Source organism: Acanthopagrus latus, chromosome 17 (genome assembly GCF_904848185.1).
Source record: "Acanthopagrus latus isolate v.2019 chromosome 17, fAcaLat1.1, whole genome shotgun sequence".
In the NCBI taxonomy this organism is placed as follows: domain Eukaryota; kingdom Metazoa; phylum Chordata; class Actinopteri; order Spariformes; family Sparidae; genus Acanthopagrus; species Acanthopagrus latus.
Window position 1 is genome coordinate 28,026,080 of NC_051055.1, and position 17,103 is coordinate 28,043,182.

Consider the following 17,103-nt stretch of genomic DNA (forward strand, 5'->3'; position numbering starts at 1 on the left):
ATTACCTCCTCGGCGAAGTTAATAGCATCACCACACAATGGTGCATTTTATTCACCTGTTTTAAGAAACCTGGGGACTAAGTTACGGCCAAAAATAAACTCGATCTGAATGAGATCTGGTGTGATAGTCACGGCATGCTGCAGAGCCTTTATGAGCCCCACTGCTAAATCAATTTGCTGCGCCACAGATACCACGTTGTAATGTTACAGAAGTTAATTAGAGGAACCATTTTCTCACAGGCTCTGGAGGGCCCGGCTCATCTCTGAGCACGAGCCGGTCTCTGCTCATCACAAATTACATTAAGATGGCTGTTAAAGTTAGCACTCCATATTAGCTCTCTCTTACCTCATACGCAGGTTTTTATTAGCACACGTGGCTCCTTGGGTCCTCAATTTAATGAAATTATGCCTGCCTCTCCAGCAGTTCTGAGAAAGTTTGGACTAAAAAGTCTAAGCTGCCATTATCTGAGCGGAGCAGCCAGAGAGCCTGAAGGTAAAGCTGCTGTTCAAGAACCTGCGCAGCGTGTCACTGATTGATAGTCAGCAGGAGTATTAAGGTTTCAGCCCTGCAGGTAAGACGGGAAAGTTTAGCTGCAGTCAAACATATTAAAACTATGATATAAATGTTACAGTACGTGTCAGCCTGAGGAACACTGATTTTAACTTTTTAGAAATATCCCAAAAACATCAGACGTTACTGCCTCCGTCTTGTTCTGTCTGTAGTTCCAAGACCTTGAAGACCAAGCCATCTTCATTCATTAAGACTAACTTATGTTACCTTTACGAATGAACGTTCATTTTAAACAATGTAACCATCACTGCGTGGATGTAAAGCTATAAAACCACCAGAGGGCGCCACTCAGAGTCACATCAGAGTCGGTCTCCTCAAAAAATTCCACAATTTCTAAAATGTCTCAAGTGAACTATTGGCTAAACTACTACACTTCCCTCCAGATGACAACAGGTTTCACTGCTCTGTTGTTCCGTATCCGTAACCTTTCAGAAAATGCACCAAAATGAAGATGAAACAAATTTCCAATGTGTCTCTAACATTGAGCATCGACGAGCCTTCTGGGAAAAAAGCTATACAGTGTGATCAGCTCAGGTCGGCTTATTACGAACCATATTGACGTTTGTTGTTAGGCAGCGACGTCTAGCAGCCGTAGTAAATATGACAGAAGTAGAGGAGGAAGTCAGGCGAAGTAGTATAAAAATAGATAATAAAAGCAACATAGGGAGGATGGAGGAGACAAACGAGCACATGACTTTCATTGTCATTCCCGCGAATTACATAGTAAAGATGTAGCATGGGGAGCATTTGCTAATTGGGAAGATTCAGCATTTGCTCGACGTCTCGCCAACGAAACTTCTTTTTGTCGGGCAAGACGTACGTGTGCTATCAGGGGGGAGATCGCAGTTTGTGTCCAGTGTGATGGTGAGTTATTTCAGCTTATTAATGTAGTTACGATCATATAGATAAAGTAAATGTTTTCCTAAACCTAACCACACCATGAAAGGTACACCACAACAGTCACATTGTTTTGGGGATGGTGATGTAATAAATGTGGTTTCGTATGTTGATTTGGAATCATTTTCACCCAACCTATTGAGACATTTACGTACGAGGATGTTTTGAAGTAGACATCAGCTAAAACATAAAGTCAACATCCTGTAGATCCTGCAGAGCAAACAGCTTTTAGTGCTGAATAACGGCTGATACTCGGCTTCTTCTCCGATGTGCAGTTGAGCTTCCATTAACAGCTTTTTGTTGGTTGTGACATTTTGTCGCCTCCCGCACTAATGGCTTTGGATCTTTGATTTTCCTCTGGATGCATTTTACCAGCAGTGACTAGAAATAAATGCCACGTCGGGCCGAGAGTGTGTCATCATTATTGACCATCTTCATTAGAAACGCCGTCTCCACAAAAACCATTACGGAGGGGAGTGATTACGTATCCACTGATTGCTTGTCACATTTAACAGGCACTGTGAATTGCAATATATTTCCCTCTGACGATGATTTAACCATCGTTTGGCACACACAAACCTGAGGACGAGACTCATTTTACGTGTTTTTTCTATACGTAAACACAATGAAGATCTTCTTCACCTTGAAATGTAAAAGAATTTTCCTCCCTGCTACGTTCTGCGCATCCACAATTACATCATATGAAGACAAACTCTAATTGTTGGTGAGTCAGATCCTCGGTGCCTGACTGGGCACACAGCTATTAAAATGTTATGAGAGTGTGCATGGCTCACTTTAATGAGAAGAAAGGGAGTAATACAGTAGTAGGGGGAGATGAAGGGAGAGATGAGGAGGGAAGGTGATGCCCATTGTTGCGGCTCAGAGAATGGGATATTTTATAACCTGTAGCTGCTCGGTGCACAAAGACTCACCCTGAGCTCGTTGAAACATGATTATCCAAATCTGTCTAGCGTGCACACACGCCTGCACGCAGACGTGAACACACACCGCGACTCTTTACGAGACTCTCTCCCGCTTCTTTGCTTTTATTCATTACGCTCTCTGCCTCCTATTCCCACTCAATCCTCATTTCAAGCTGCATTGTTGAGCCTCGAGCCTCTTTAAAAACATTTTTCTTCGTTGAATTCAACAAACACCTCGGCCACCAAAAATATGTGAAACTAGAACCAGAACCCGACTCGCTCGCATGGAGAGCAGGAGAGTTCTTTTAGAGGAGGGAATGATGTCAGCGAGCACGGAGCAATTAAAGGGAGAAATGTCATAACCAAGTGAAACGCTGGTACAAGGGATCCTGGGTGAAAAGCATTAATTATTAAGATTCATACTCGCTGCTGTGAATGGCAAATAATAACCCTTCCACTGGTTGAATTCCTAAAAGATCTCGTGTTTGACACTTAAAATGGCTCTAAAAATATATCCGACACGCACAGTTGATACGAGAAGCACTTAGGAGTTGGACACATCCCGAGTCTATTTCTTGTCCGTAGTTAATTCCATTGTTTGTCTTCCTACAAACGATTTACTGTGACTTTCAAAGTCAGTCCAAAACCATGCGTGGGTGGTGCACAACATTTGCAAGTTAGCCTGCCAGGTATCGTCATATTTTCCATCCCTGGTACCATTTCAAATGATGAAATGTGTCAACATCTTAGAGCGTAACATAAACTCCAGGCATCCAGAGCACAGTCTGGTGAGCAGGGAGCCATTTGTTGTGTTTCGAATGAATCATTCAGAGCTAAAACGGCACCACGCAGATTAAATGCTCGGGCAGCTCGGGCTTCCTGCATCAGCAAGACGAACGGTCGGCAATCACAATGTCAGAATTTTATCATCAAAGCGAGGGTTGTTTGAGATTAACCGCGGTGATTTGAGTCGTGCGGCGGCTTCGCAGCAGACAGAGATGCTCTCTTGTTATTGTTAACTCGATGGTTCGATGCTATCAGAGATCATTTGTCTCGGTGCGCAGGGACTTGAATGTGTGAGGAGGATTACTGAAGATGTGAAAGCAGAAATCCAGCCCTTGACAACTTTCCAAAAACTCGATTTGATGAAGCGAGAAGATGTCCTCGAGTCGAAACACGTAATGCTTTTGGGAACTTACGGAGACTTCACACGAACAAGGAAATGAGGAGAGGAGAATATATTGTTTTGCTTTCCAACCCATCTTATTCAGAGGAGTGTCGTCTCAGTGCATTCTTTGATGGTACTTGTACAAAAAGTGTTTAACCTGTTAGCTTAGCACAAGACAGCTAATCTTCACTGAAAGATGCACCCTCCAACACCTACAGAATTAACTTATTTCCATGTTCTAGCTCGTTAGCAGTCAAGCTAGCCACCAAAATATGTCCAGTGTTATGATGAAGATAGAACTCTCAATACTAATTAAAACATTTCTGCACTTACTAAACTGAATATGGCTACTTAGTAGTTAGTTACCTTTGACGCTGTTATGCTAGCAATCACCTGCCTGCAGTCTTTGCTAACGATGCCCTGAAACTACTCTACATCAATACTGAACACATAAAGACGTCTTTGCAGTTGTAATTTAGTTTAAGCTAATACGTATATCCAAGGATTTGAAGATATCCCCAGAGGAACCGGCAGCTGCTGCTCACTGTACTCTTTGCAAACTATCTTTGGCTGTAGCTAGCTGCTGTTAGCCAAATAGCTAATACCATGGAGCTAATGGCCCTATTAGTTGACTAGAGTCTGCCTGGACCACGACCTCAGATCATGGAGTCAATCAACTGGGCTCAACAGCATCAAAATGAACAAGCACGGGACAATCTGTTTCCAAACATGGCGATGGTAAAAAACTCCCAAATCCAAATGTTTTAGATTTTTTTATCTGCCCAACTTGATGTAATAATGTAAGCCCTAAGAATAACTATGCCAAAAATGTGTGACTGTCAGTTATGAACTTATCAGCTCTACATGTGCAAGATTTGTTATGTTAGTGGATGTAATGCAAAAAACACATTACATCACAACATCTTACTTTTTCACTCAAGATTTGCTTGTTCGAATGTCCCAACTTTGATTCACCAAACCATCTTGCGGCACAAACATGTCAATTCCTTGTTTCAGCCTGATGAATGCCGTTCGTAAGACGTGATTGTCACCAATAACAAATGCACTTAAATTAAGATTTCATTTAGAAAACTGTCACCCAAGAGAAGAATGTATTTTAACTTTTACACTTGGAGCCTGAAGTCCTGCTGTCAAAAACTGACAGAAACTTTACTCTAGTATTGCATTTTAAATTCTTGCTAAGTGATTGTATTTTTTAAAAAATCAAGGAAACCAATAATAGTCTAATAATTTGAAGGTGTTCAGAGTTTTTAGCGTGGACAGCTTACGTTTAATAATCTCTGTCAGGAGTCTCCACACAGTTAGAAGTCAGAAATAAAGAATAAAACTGTGGGTTTGTCTTTACAAGTGACTCCTCTCGCTTTACACATAATCATTTAATTCACTGATATTACAAAAATGTAACTAATAATGTAGATATCCAGTCACAAACCAGAAGAAGCATTAAATATGCTAATGCTATCTAAGCTGTCGCTGGCGTAGTTTATTAGAGGGGGGAAAGAGGACCAATTTTAAGTTGAAGACATCACTGAAATTTAGATTTGCTATTATGAGATGCAACGGTATAAATTTATAAATTAAATTAAAGGTTACACAATGTTCACAGCACATCACCTGTTGACTTGGAGCCTAATCAGCTCCAACAGCTGCCCGACTGTCATGTCAGCTGGGAAATGATTGTTCTCGAGAAAAAAAAACATAACAGGAACAAATTGGAACAGACACACAAACACCTTCAAAAAGTACCTTTCATCACAGTCAGACACAGACACACAGCAGCTTCTTCTACTCACACTGAGTGTATTCTTGCAGCAGGGCGAATTCAGCTGGGGTCAGCGTGACCCATTTGTCTTGGCTGCTCATTGTGGTGAGTCCTGGTCCCTCCGTCCACCGAGCATTCCCTGGGCAGCAACACACAGCGGGGCGTCACACGCTGGGAAAAAAAACCAACAACACCACACATCAGATCACCTGCAACGCTAACAGCCACGGACGCCTCTTTTCACTAAACAGCAGCAAAAATGTCCAAATATGCGGGTAGCTTGGAAACAGAGCTGCAGAGGATCAAATGATTGTTTCTGCATTATAACATGTAGAAATACAGTAGATATATCAAAACATACAGAAATGTCAAACTGGCGTTTTGTCTTCGTTGCTGTAAAAATGATGTTCTGAATGTGTCATGTTTCATGTTCTCCTGCCCGCTCCTCTTTCTGCAGCTGTCATCTCAAGCCCGACAGCCAAAATGTCCCTTTTGTCTCATGATTGCCATGTTTTTCAGCCTTGTCGCAAGGACTTGACATTTCAGGCATTGACATTCATGTTTGCCAGCCGGTGTTGGATGAAGCCAGAGTACATAATCCACCGCTAATCGAAACTGATGGAGACCTTTATATAGATAGAAGCAAATGTTAATGCCAGGGTTGGTACGCTATTCTAGAGAAGAAATTTGTTGGGAAAATTAAAGGCTCCGTCAAAACCCTGAAATTCAGTCATTTCATTTGGCCTGTACGAAATAACTGGGACGGGCTACGTACGTGCAGTCTTTGGGTGTGACCGGACGCTTCCACAAGGCTATGCAGATTAATTAGTGAAGCTATTAGCAAGCTAGCAGCACAACAGTGGCAGGGAAAGTTCAGCCAAAGTTTTCCAATAGTAATATGCTAGCTCGACAGCAGTGAGGTAGTTGGATACGGCAGCAATTCCAACAATCTGCTGTGCGCTGAGTAAACTGTCGATTAGCAGCTAACTCAGTAGCACAAAGCACACAGTCCCCGAGCCAAAGCAACAGACTCCCCCGGCTAATGTTAGCACAAAGCACACACCTACTGCTACATAGTAACTGCCCTGCTGGCTAGCCTTTTCACAATTAGCTACATTAGTGACAGCTATTTTGCTGCTGTAATTATGTGATTATACGATTTAACTGAGTTGATCATTATGTGTTAACTGGAATAAATAAAGCCAAGAGATGTGTTGAACGTAGTGAACCAGCAGCTGACACGTCTCTGCAGGATGGTCGGTGTCTGAAAGACAGTGGACTTTATTTAAACTATTTCCTTTGCATTAAATTTACTGACTTCTGACTTCTAAATGTATTTTGTATCTATATTTTGATGTTCAGATGTCTATTTAACATTATTATTTGTAAACAAAATACATTATTTTAAGTGTTGCTTTGATTTCTTTTGTTAAAATAAAGTCACAGATTGTCACAATGTGAATTAAACAGGATTAGTGAGCTGGTTCTCCCCAGAAAAACGGCCATATAGGTTTAAAATGAAAGCAGCCTGGTACGACATACACTATATTTACATGTGGTGTGAGGCTGCGACATCTAGCGGCTGTAGTAATTATTATAACTGAAAAATTGGATTGGGAGGAGGTCTGGGATGGACAGTGCCGTTTTGTGTCCAGTATGAAACCAGAAGTCAGAGGTGAGAACTATTAATTTACTCAGCTAGTCACGTACACGTAGCGTACATGACTTAACATACTGACTGACTGAGGTCATTAGGTACCTTTAAAATGGAAGTGACAGAATTGACACAGTGATTTTAAAGTGAAACTCTCACCAAAATGCAACCTAGGGTCTTTTTGTGAATGTACCCAAGTCAAATGTTCGTTTAAAAGCATATTCACCATGTAAACGCCAATTTTAAGATTTACCGTGTTTTCGTTTTTCGTTATTTTCACAGCTAGCTGAGCAAGCAACTGCTAACGTGAGTTGTTCAAAAACGTTCTTTTCAGTAAACTCTCTGTACACAAACAGTGTTCTCAATGCTGGAGACCCTGGTGATGCTACAAGCAAAGTTTAACGATGTGTCGAGCCTTCTTAGTGTTTTAAAAATAGAGACTGACTGATAATCAACCTCTTCAGTTCAGTCTAGGTTTGAGGATGCGTTGGGATTCGTGCGACTCTTTATTCGCCAACATAAGGCCACATTAGAAATGTCTCTGCATCGTCTTGAAAAGCGGAGATGTCACCCGTCACATTTGCTCACCTGGAAAATCCAGATTATTAGATATTTGTGAATGATGTGTTTCATAGTTGTCTACTCACACCTACTGCCTGCTCAGCCGTGGGCTTTGGAGTGAGGCATCATGAAATGTTTGCAACAAGTGGAAGAGAAGTGGAAGGGTCTTTGTGTGAGACCTCATTTGGGCTTTAAAAGCATTCAAAGCTGCGTCGGTGCTGCTTTTTTACGTGACCTTGCATCAGCCCGACTGGTTGCTATGATCACAAACACGATGGAGTTCAAGCTCAAACAAGCCTTTGTGGGCTGGTGCTGATATTTTTTTTGAACCGAGTCCAATATCTAGTGTTTCATTGGAGGTGAATTAGGAGCCATGAGTGATTAAGAGATGTTACCAGAGGCAGAATACAGAAAAAAATGATTAAAATGAATCATCCAAGCGTGAAGAAAGAGAAAGAAATTAAATACATTTCAGGTTTAATATGTTTGTGTTACGTAACTGTGGTGAAGGAGGAACGTCCATCACATCAGAAGGTGGATTAACATGCCTCGCTGATATTTTCCATCTGATAAAAGCCGGCTGAAATTTTTTATTGTCAACTCGATTTATCAGTTCAGCACAAATACGTGTGACTGTTCGAGCCACAATCAGCGCTCTGCTGTTTGCTTTCCCTCCTTGTTTGCTTCGAAACGATTGTGCGTGTAATTGTATGTTTGTGTAGGTGTCACTCAGGCATCTCTCGGCGTGTGTGTGTGTGTGTGTGTGTCACGTTGGCCTACAATTATTGGGAAAATTGAACCCTCGGATCAACAAGTGTTCGTGTGCATTCATGTGGAGGACGATCGTATGTGTTCCTGTGCATGTGTGTGTTTAAATAAAATCCATTGATGTGCCTTTAAGTGAGATATAAATGTGTCTGATATTGTTTGGACTCTGTGTGTGTGTGTGTGTGTGTGTGTGTGTGTGTGTGTGTGTGTGTGTGTGTGCATCCATGGGTGAAGACATGCTCATATCCCTCCATCCTCCCCCTCTGCAGGACAAGGCACAGAAACAAGATGTAAATGACTCCAAGAAAGCGTTGTTACTATCAGACACACAAAGAAGGGAAACACAACAGTCTGCACAATGTGCAGCCACCAGTGTTTCTGTGTTCGCACGCTGGGCTGCGTGGGAATCAACCTCCCTCGCATAAACTTTGATCTGCCGCTGGAGCTGAGACCAGGAAAAAAAAAAAAAAAAGCTCAGCAACGTCTTGTTTAATGTTTCGCACCGACAGCAGAATCTTGTTATTTATCTTAAATCTCCAGTGAGTGTAATTCCACCACAGTGCTACTATCTGTAATATACTGACGTGTGCAGTGTGTGCCTGCTGTGCACTGCACTGCAATCATCCTCTCGCTCTCCCCGCTGTTGCCTAACTGCAGCGCATTCTTACAAAACCCCCCTCAGCCGGTGTTCCTCTGAACAACCACAATCCATTCAGTTGTTATCAGATCAGCCTCGATTGTCCCCCCTGGTGATGCAGAAAGGACATTCAGCGGTGGTGACAGACGATCTGTAGCTGAAGACACCACGATGCAATGACACACAAGATACAGAAGGTAGGTAGGTAGGTAGGTAGGTAGGTAGGTAGGTAGGTAGGTAGCGGACAACACTGCGACACACAGCACCGTGAATGAGATGTGATATCAACACGCCGCTCACCTGCTGCAGAGCTGGAGTCAAACACTAGGAGAGGAGGAGGAACGAGGGAGGAGTCCCTCCGGCCAGATGTTTCCAGACGAAGCTCCTCAGTCACATTCCCGCCGTCTTCTTCTCCTCTCGAGTCCTCTGTCCACTGCGAGGCAAAGAGTGGGTGTTGTGTAATTAGATGGAGTGCGAGAGTGTGTGTCTGTGGATGAAAGAGAGGGGAAGCAGCAGCAGCAGTTCTCTCAGCTGCATGTCAGTCAGTGTACGAGTGTGTGGATGGTGTTTGTTTTTCTCTGGCGGTGTCTGGTCGGAGCAGCATCGCTGGGGATGTAGAGTGGAGAGAGAGAGAGGGGGAAAGAGAGAGAGAGAGAGAGGGGGAGAGAGAGAGAGGAGAGAGGGGGAGAACACCAGCGCTGCTCTGCCTGCAATGATCAGTTTCCATACTCCCGCTCGCTCACGTCACATCCCTGCGTCCCTCCCCTCAGTCGCTCTGGTCCTCACCTTCCCCTCCCTCCCCTGAAAACACCCCGAGGTGTTATGCTCTCCTGCTTTTCTCTACGTCTTTCTCGTCTCTCTCTCTTTCTCCCTCCACTCTCTTCTCTCCTCTCCTCTCCCCTCCACCTTCCTTCAAGCCATCTCCACTCTGGTCACCGTGGCACGCATCAGCCAAACCACATTAGCATTCAACACGACAGGCGGTAAGTGTGCAGCAACCTGTGGGATATCTTTCTCCAAAGGGCTGAGAGGAGAGAAGGCGGGGAAAAAAAAAAGAGGAAAATGAAGACACTTTGGGAGGAGAGAGAGGAGAGGAGGTTGAAGCTCAGAGAGAGAAGGAAATGTGAGAAATGGGGACTAATAGAGAGAGGGAGGATAAAAAATACGGACAGAAGGAACTGGAAAATGTTTAGGTAACTCAAACATGTGGGGAACGAATCAAGAACTAATGAATCGTTAAGGAGTAATCCCTGATTAAATGTGATGTAAGGATGAGATACTGAAGAACAGACTGGGAGATACTATAGTAATGAATCATTAGGTAATGATTAGATCATAAATATCTGACCTGACTTGAGTAGTTACTAAGTAGATTAATTAATTACTGATCACTTAAATATTAGTTACGCTAATCATTATCACATCATGATCTACTACAGTTCTTGAATCACAGCTTCTCATTAATTCTCAAGTAGTTCCTGATTAATTCCTGAAACACTCCTTCTTCCAGTTTTTTATATAGTTTTCTGGTGACACAAGCACCTTTTAGATAGAAAAGGCAGCACATTTGCAGCAAGGTGAAGGCTTCAGTGTGCCGCGTTTGTCTTTCTAAAACGGAGATGTAATATTCCTTCTTTTCCAAAAAAGCTGGCACTTGGCCGCCACTGGGGTAGACGTAAACTTGTGACGTGATGTGAAGCACGAAGTTGGGCGTGAACAGTGAAGCAGGTCGAATTTGTCTTCAAAATAAGAGCTTTACATTGCACCCCATTGGAGTTCTTTGCGGAGGGCTTTTAATTTGAAAGTAGCGACGGTTAGTAGCTTGCTGCTACAACAACAAGTGGACAACGAAGACAGCTACAGAGACCGAGGAGACGCTGCATCTCCTGGATCTCAGCGGCTGTCCAGTTGCTCATCTTGACGTCCACGGATGAAGTGATGGACTGACTGCTGTGATCAGCTGTTTCCTGGTTTTAAAACTCCCCGGCTGTGGGTCGCACAACAGTGCAGGTCATCGACACCTCCGCCCATCTCACGCAGTTGCCGGCACATCGACGGCTCAGATTTACATAGAAATGGAGATGGAAAAAAAGTTTAAAAGGCATCAAATTGGTGGACCATTTATCGCCTTCTTTCTAAATCCGCGGACCTAGCCGCAAAAAGGACGGCCAGATTGGCGGCTTGCTACCCTGTATGAAAACAGCTACAGATACACAGGCTAACACAAGGAGAGTGCGCCCTCAATAATATAATAACCAAACAACGGATACATTAAAACTTTACGCTTCAACTTTATGTTTTAATCCTCAGTTTTAAGGAGAGGTTTGGGGATAAAGAACACTTGGTTATGTTTAGGAAAATAACAGATTTAGATTTTCTTTGGGAATATTAAATAAAGCATCGGAAATATGATTAGTGTTTAAAATCATGGTAACAGTTAACAAAAACATGTAGGTTACTCGCAGGTCAATCTCGAGTCTCACACACTCCCCCAACCTCACACCCTCTCATTCTACCCTGGTACATAAAAGGCACATTACTTTCTGCATCGGACATAAATTCTGAGGTGAGGAATTGTCCAATATGGTCGTAAGTCCTCAGGATGCCGGGGGAGAGGAGGTGTCATGACTAGTGTTTTTTTTCAAAATATATGTTCCCCTCTGTGGGAACTACATTAGCTTGACAGGAAAAACACATTTTTTTTCCCTCCTTCCTTTATATTTATATTTATTCTTTACTTTATATGTCAAAGTAGTCACAACACAATGAATCTCAAAGGGATTAAATAACCTTTTATTTTGCATAATTAGGTTTTTTGGAATAAAAGCAGCAAAAATGTGTTTCATCCTTCATTAATATTCCAAATAGCATCATTGACATTTCAGGCGTTTGGCCGACACTCTCATCCAGAGAGATGCATGATTAGCTCACGTGTCGAGATGAGCTCACTTTCTTAGGTGGCCTCGCTGGAGGCGATCGATAGTAATGAAGTCAGAGGTTAGAGCCCCAGCATCAACACATGAGCTGCAGGAAATCTTTACAGTTAGTACAGAACGATCACGCAGATGAAGACAGAGCACGGAAAACAAAGGAGAATATGAGAAGCTAACAGCGTTTAGAAAATTCGTCCGTCGTGTTTGTTACAGGTGAACACTCGGTTTCTCCTCACAGATCACATTAGCATTAAATAGATCAATACAGCAGAAAGCTGATCAATAGAAACAGTGAATATTTATAGCTGAGCGGTGTAAACTTATATGACCCCATATGTACCTTAACATGACCTATAGATATGAACACAGGCTGCAGGTGCTGAGTCCTGTGGACATATCTGAGGTTTGCAGCGATAATATGAATAATATAACAGCCCGACAGTGGATCAGATGACAACATGTGATGTAAAATTAGTCCCTCATCTCTCAGCATCAACCACATCTGCAGAAGCACTTTGTAGCATCGTTTCAACGACTAACTGAAAACCCACTGCAGACTACCTGACTGCCAGCAAACAGCAGACGGCTACAGTGAGCCGCTATCGCTTGTGAGTACAGTGGAGCATTTAGCAGAGGCAGATATTTCCCTCAGGAGCTGTTCGACACCACACCAGAGCAGCGAGGTGGCCAAAAAAACACGACTCCAGATGAATGATAACGTCGCTCTGTGTCTGCTGGATGTGTGAAGAAGCAACTGTTTACTACCGCGCTCACATTACAGCTTTATAAGGCAGTAATATGTCAGTGATGCTCTTACAGCTCATTGCTTTTCCATCCAAACAACACATAAGTAAGTTTGAAAACAATGCTCATATTTATTTGAATTGAATCCAAATGTTCTGCAGGAGACAGTGTGAAAGAGTCCAGAGGCTGCTGCACACTCATCGCTCTGAGGTAGTTAACCGCTGACAGTCACATGTGACGGCCGTGTCGATACTGCAGCTGCCTCTGCCTCGCTGACACAAATGTAAAGTACCACATGACCTACACAGACGGCCGCGGGGGGAAGCACTAAAACACAAACGTTATTGGCACCCTGGTCAGCCACCACCCACACGCCGCACATATCTGGGTCACTGTTCAGCGATCTTTCATGAAACTCAATACATGCTGAGGCTCGCGGGTCAGATTAAATTGTGCTGTCTGAAGGCAGAAAGCCACTTAAAGGTAGAGCGATGTAAAGATTTTCTGAAGATGGACTGGTTTATTAAATTAACATGTTAGGTTGGGTTCAGGAAGCAGCAAATTTACAACTCAATAACGCTGTCATCTGTGAACATGAGACATTCATACTGTACAGCAGCTCCACTAGAGTAGCCAGAGGTTCATATCACATCTGTGCAAAATGTTTCATATCATTTTTACGTTACATGTTTATAACTTGATGTTCGGTTCAGAATGTGTAGAGGATGGTCGTGGAGTTCCAGTTTCAGGAGTTTCAAGTCAGTGGCTCAACAATTTGTGAAGCGTGACACCGCCGGATATTTTTTAGGAGGCCTCTGGATAATTTCCAGTCATGTTTGTGGTGAATAAAACAAGCGTTTTCTGCCAAACCATGATGTTTTTTTAACCCCTAACCAAGAGATTTTTGTGAGCCTGATCTAAAAGGAACACAAGCACAGCTTTGAGACGAGACAGAGATGGAAAGTCGAACTTAAAGAAAAATAAATTTGGAACTTAACCTTTTCACTTTACTGTGGTTTTGCTAAACTTTGCCAACACTTATTCTGGTGATTCAGTTGATTACTTACCTTGGAAACAGGGTCAGCTTAACCATGACAAGTGATCAAACTCCATCTGCTGAGGGAATAAGGGAAAACGAAATATGTTATTATGATTATTTGCTGCTTCTCCTTTTCATTTATTGCAGATGAGTCTTCAGGTTTTAGACTGTTTGTTAAACAAAGTAACCAAATTGAAGACATTTTTTCACATTTTTCATGAATAATTCATCTATAATAAAAATAATCAACAGGTAATCATTGAAGGCAATAATTAGTTGCAGCCTTAAATGTCTGAAATGTTTGTGCGAGTAAATGTATTTCCTACAATTTGAATACTGTCTGAAATGTGTTCAGTGCTGCACATTAAGTGATATCCCTCTGTATCAACATCTGTTGTGTTTAAGATGCAGATGTCACAAAAGATGTGCGTCACACGAGCCTGTCGCTGCTGAACGCATCAGACCTGCATCATCATGAGACCTCATGAGGTCATTATGCATGTGGGTCAGGCGTGCAGCAGACAGCCTCCCTGGAAACCGACTGCATCACACCCGGCATCAATGAAAATTCAAATTCGACCCCCTTTTGTCTCCGTAGATGGTCTGAAACGTATGGCTGGCTGTCTCGTGCTGATTCCCTTTGCATGAATGTTTTCAGATTTGAGCTTTTCTTATATTTGTTTTCCTGCTAAGCGACATTAAGCTGAAGGAAATAAGAAGGAAGAATCAGACTCAGACGTCGGGTACGTATGTGCATGATGGGTCACAATTAACGCAGTTCAGCCCAAGAAAAAACAAGTCAAGAATCATAATCATAAAACAGGAGAGAACAAAAACCCAGAGATGGAACTGGATCCAAAGACAATGATAACTCTTGAAAACCATCTATGTAACCTTTCTCACAAATTAGAATAACTACAAGGAATCATAGATTCGATGAAGAGAAAGATTATTGCTTTGTTAGAGAAACTCTCCTCACACTTTCCTGCAGCTGTTCTTCATGTTTTGCTGCCTGCATTAATGTCGTACTCTAACATTAAGAGTCGAGCGGCGGCGGAGCTAAAAGCATCACTTAGAGGCCTCAGCAGATTTGTGGTCAAGCTGAACTCTGGAATAATGTGTTCGCCTGATAGCCGGGTTAATTATTTTATCATCTGCAGGCTGTGTGTTTTACTGCTGGTGGCTCGAGATGGAAGAAGTTATTTGTCAACACTGGACCGGAAACTGTGAAAGTAGTCTCCACTCATAACTGGAGGGAATAAACTGTCCATTACCTGTAGCTGATGGTCGTATTGTTTGTACTGTGAGAATAAAGGCAGTAGGGACTGTAACTCTGTAATTACTGTGTCATACGTGTCATCAGTGTTTATGGTCTCAGTCTCTAGTTTCAAGTCTTCTTCGACACAGCGTGACATTCAGCTCTGTAAATTTTAATCCCAGTTAAAAGTAAAACAGAGGATAAAGCAGAGAATGATTTAGGACGTGGCTAACTTATGATTGACGAGTCGCTACGAGGGCAACATGTCCTCAGATCCAATCAGCGCCACCCTCTGGTCCAAATATGGTCACTTTTGGCTTCAGAAAACCAAGATGGCGACGGCTCCAGGCTGCAGAAATGGTAGTCCACAAACCAATGGGTGATGTCACAGCGTCAGAGATTATAACTTCAGAAAATCATTAATATATGGTGGCAACGTTTTTCTGCATCATGAATCAAACTGAAAACCCACTTTGACGATTAAACCCTGTACTTTAGTATATGTGATATGTTTCATTTTCGTACATTATTATTGTGAGAGTCCAGCCCCAGGCACGCTGCAGCTGAACAGGCCTGTCGTACAGTGTCGACACCCTCAGCGTCACACACACAGCTGATACTTATGCACCGATGATTACAGTGTATGTTGCAGCCGGGAGCTTCTGCTGAGAGCAGATGGCTGTAGAAGAAATATACAACTATGCAAATCAACATTACAACTGCTGAGACCCAATCAGATCAGAGGAGAGCTGGCAGCTCCGCCACCTCCGCGACCCCCCCACACCACCCCCCATCGACTGTGACAGCAGACTGAGGCACATATATCAATTCTACCCCACTTCTGGCCCTCTGTGCTATAAATAGCAAGCTGAGTGTGAAGCGTCGAGCAGCACACCACATATCATAATGAAGCCCATTATGTAAGGTCCTGTCCTGCGTGACCACACGAGCCGACCCGGGGTCTTCCTGCCAGGTAACAGACAGCTGGGTCTCCTTCTCTGGGTTCACATCCCCAGGCAACAAGCAGAAGAGCAGCAAGAGAGAGGAGCGACCGACAGCGATGCACAAACGCTTGATATGAGCCTGTGGGCATCTGCCATTTTCAGGAAATGTCTCGCTATGTCAGAGGGGTACTGATCATTGAAGAGGGGTTCGGTCCAGACTGCACAAAGAACATGAAGTAGCTTCTTTTTTTTTTCCTTAACTCGGTGCATGTGTTTGACACATGAACACGATCAATTTGCTTTACTCAACACTGGAAACGTGATCCATCCCATGTGGCTTTGATCAGGCTGATAACACTTATCTTTAGTCTGTGCACTTTTTAAATATTAAAGTCACACTGACACGATATTTATTTGATCTTGTCTTCTGCAGCATAAACATCACATCTGTCCATCACATCTGTCCATCACATCCTTACATGACATGTCCTGTGTTCCCTTTACTTTCATTCATCAGTTTGCAAAGCAGAAGGAAGCATGTTTTGTCTTTTGTTTTGGCTCAATGGACGGGGCTAAACACACACAAACAGTATTGAAAAGACATAATTATCAACTTATATGATGTACTTATTAATCTGTGCCCCTTAATCTATTATTGTGTTCCTATTTCAATGTATTTCTTTGCTTTTATTGAATGAAAAATTCTCTTTTGTCGTCACTGAATTTCCTGGTATTTTATTTCATCTCTGTGATCTTTAAACATGTGCATATTTTAATGGATGGTTGTCAATAAAGTTGGAAAAAAATTGCCATAGTCCCCATGAGGCCAGTCAGAAGTGTGAAATTAGAGCGGTAGCAGATTTCAAATGCCTTGTTGTTATGTTCGAGACGTGAGTGTGCAACACCCACAACTGAACCAGAATTTTTAAGTTGTATTGATTAAAGCTGCCGATTGTGTTCTTCTTGTTCCCTCAACGCTGCAATCGTTCGCCTCCACTTGGAAATAAAATGAAAGCAAGCTTTAACGATGAGCTGACATCAATCCAATAGCCCAAATGCAAAAAACAAAAGGCCGAGAAGTCCGAGGAACGACAAAACAAAAGAGAATTACAACTCTGAAGACAAACCAGAAGTCACGGAGATCAAAGTGGGAACACTGAGGACACACGAGGACCGGAGAACAGGCACAGGAACACCAGGAGGAAACAGGCGAACAAAAGAAGA

At 42.7% G+C, this 17,103-nt stretch overlaps 1 protein-coding gene across 10 annotated transcripts in view; it reads right to left on the reverse strand.

The window, feature by feature from the left end:
* The window catches only part of dgkb (diacylglycerol kinase, beta), a 95,064-nt gene that overhangs the window by 67,785 nt on the left and 10,176 nt on the right, over positions 1-17,103 (reverse strand). For 3 of the 10 annotated variants that reach the window (XR_005070529.1, XM_037073225.1, XM_037073219.1), the window contains exons 2-4: positions 13,706-13,754; positions 9,262-9,394; positions 5,373-5,512 (exon numbers count right to left, since the gene is read on the reverse strand). Coding sequence is in view for 7 of the 10 variants with exons in the window: in XM_037073225.1 (XP_036929120.1) it covers positions 5,373-5,442 (70 nt within the window). In the remaining 3 variants the exon portion in view is untranslated. Of the gene's footprint in view, positions 1-345; positions 545-2,399; positions 2,635-5,372; positions 5,513-5,702; positions 6,089-9,261; positions 9,395-13,705; positions 13,755-17,103 lie in introns of those variants that run through there. The other 7 variants (XM_037073222.1, XM_037073220.1, XM_037073221.1 and 4 more) reach the window with 5 other exon arrangements.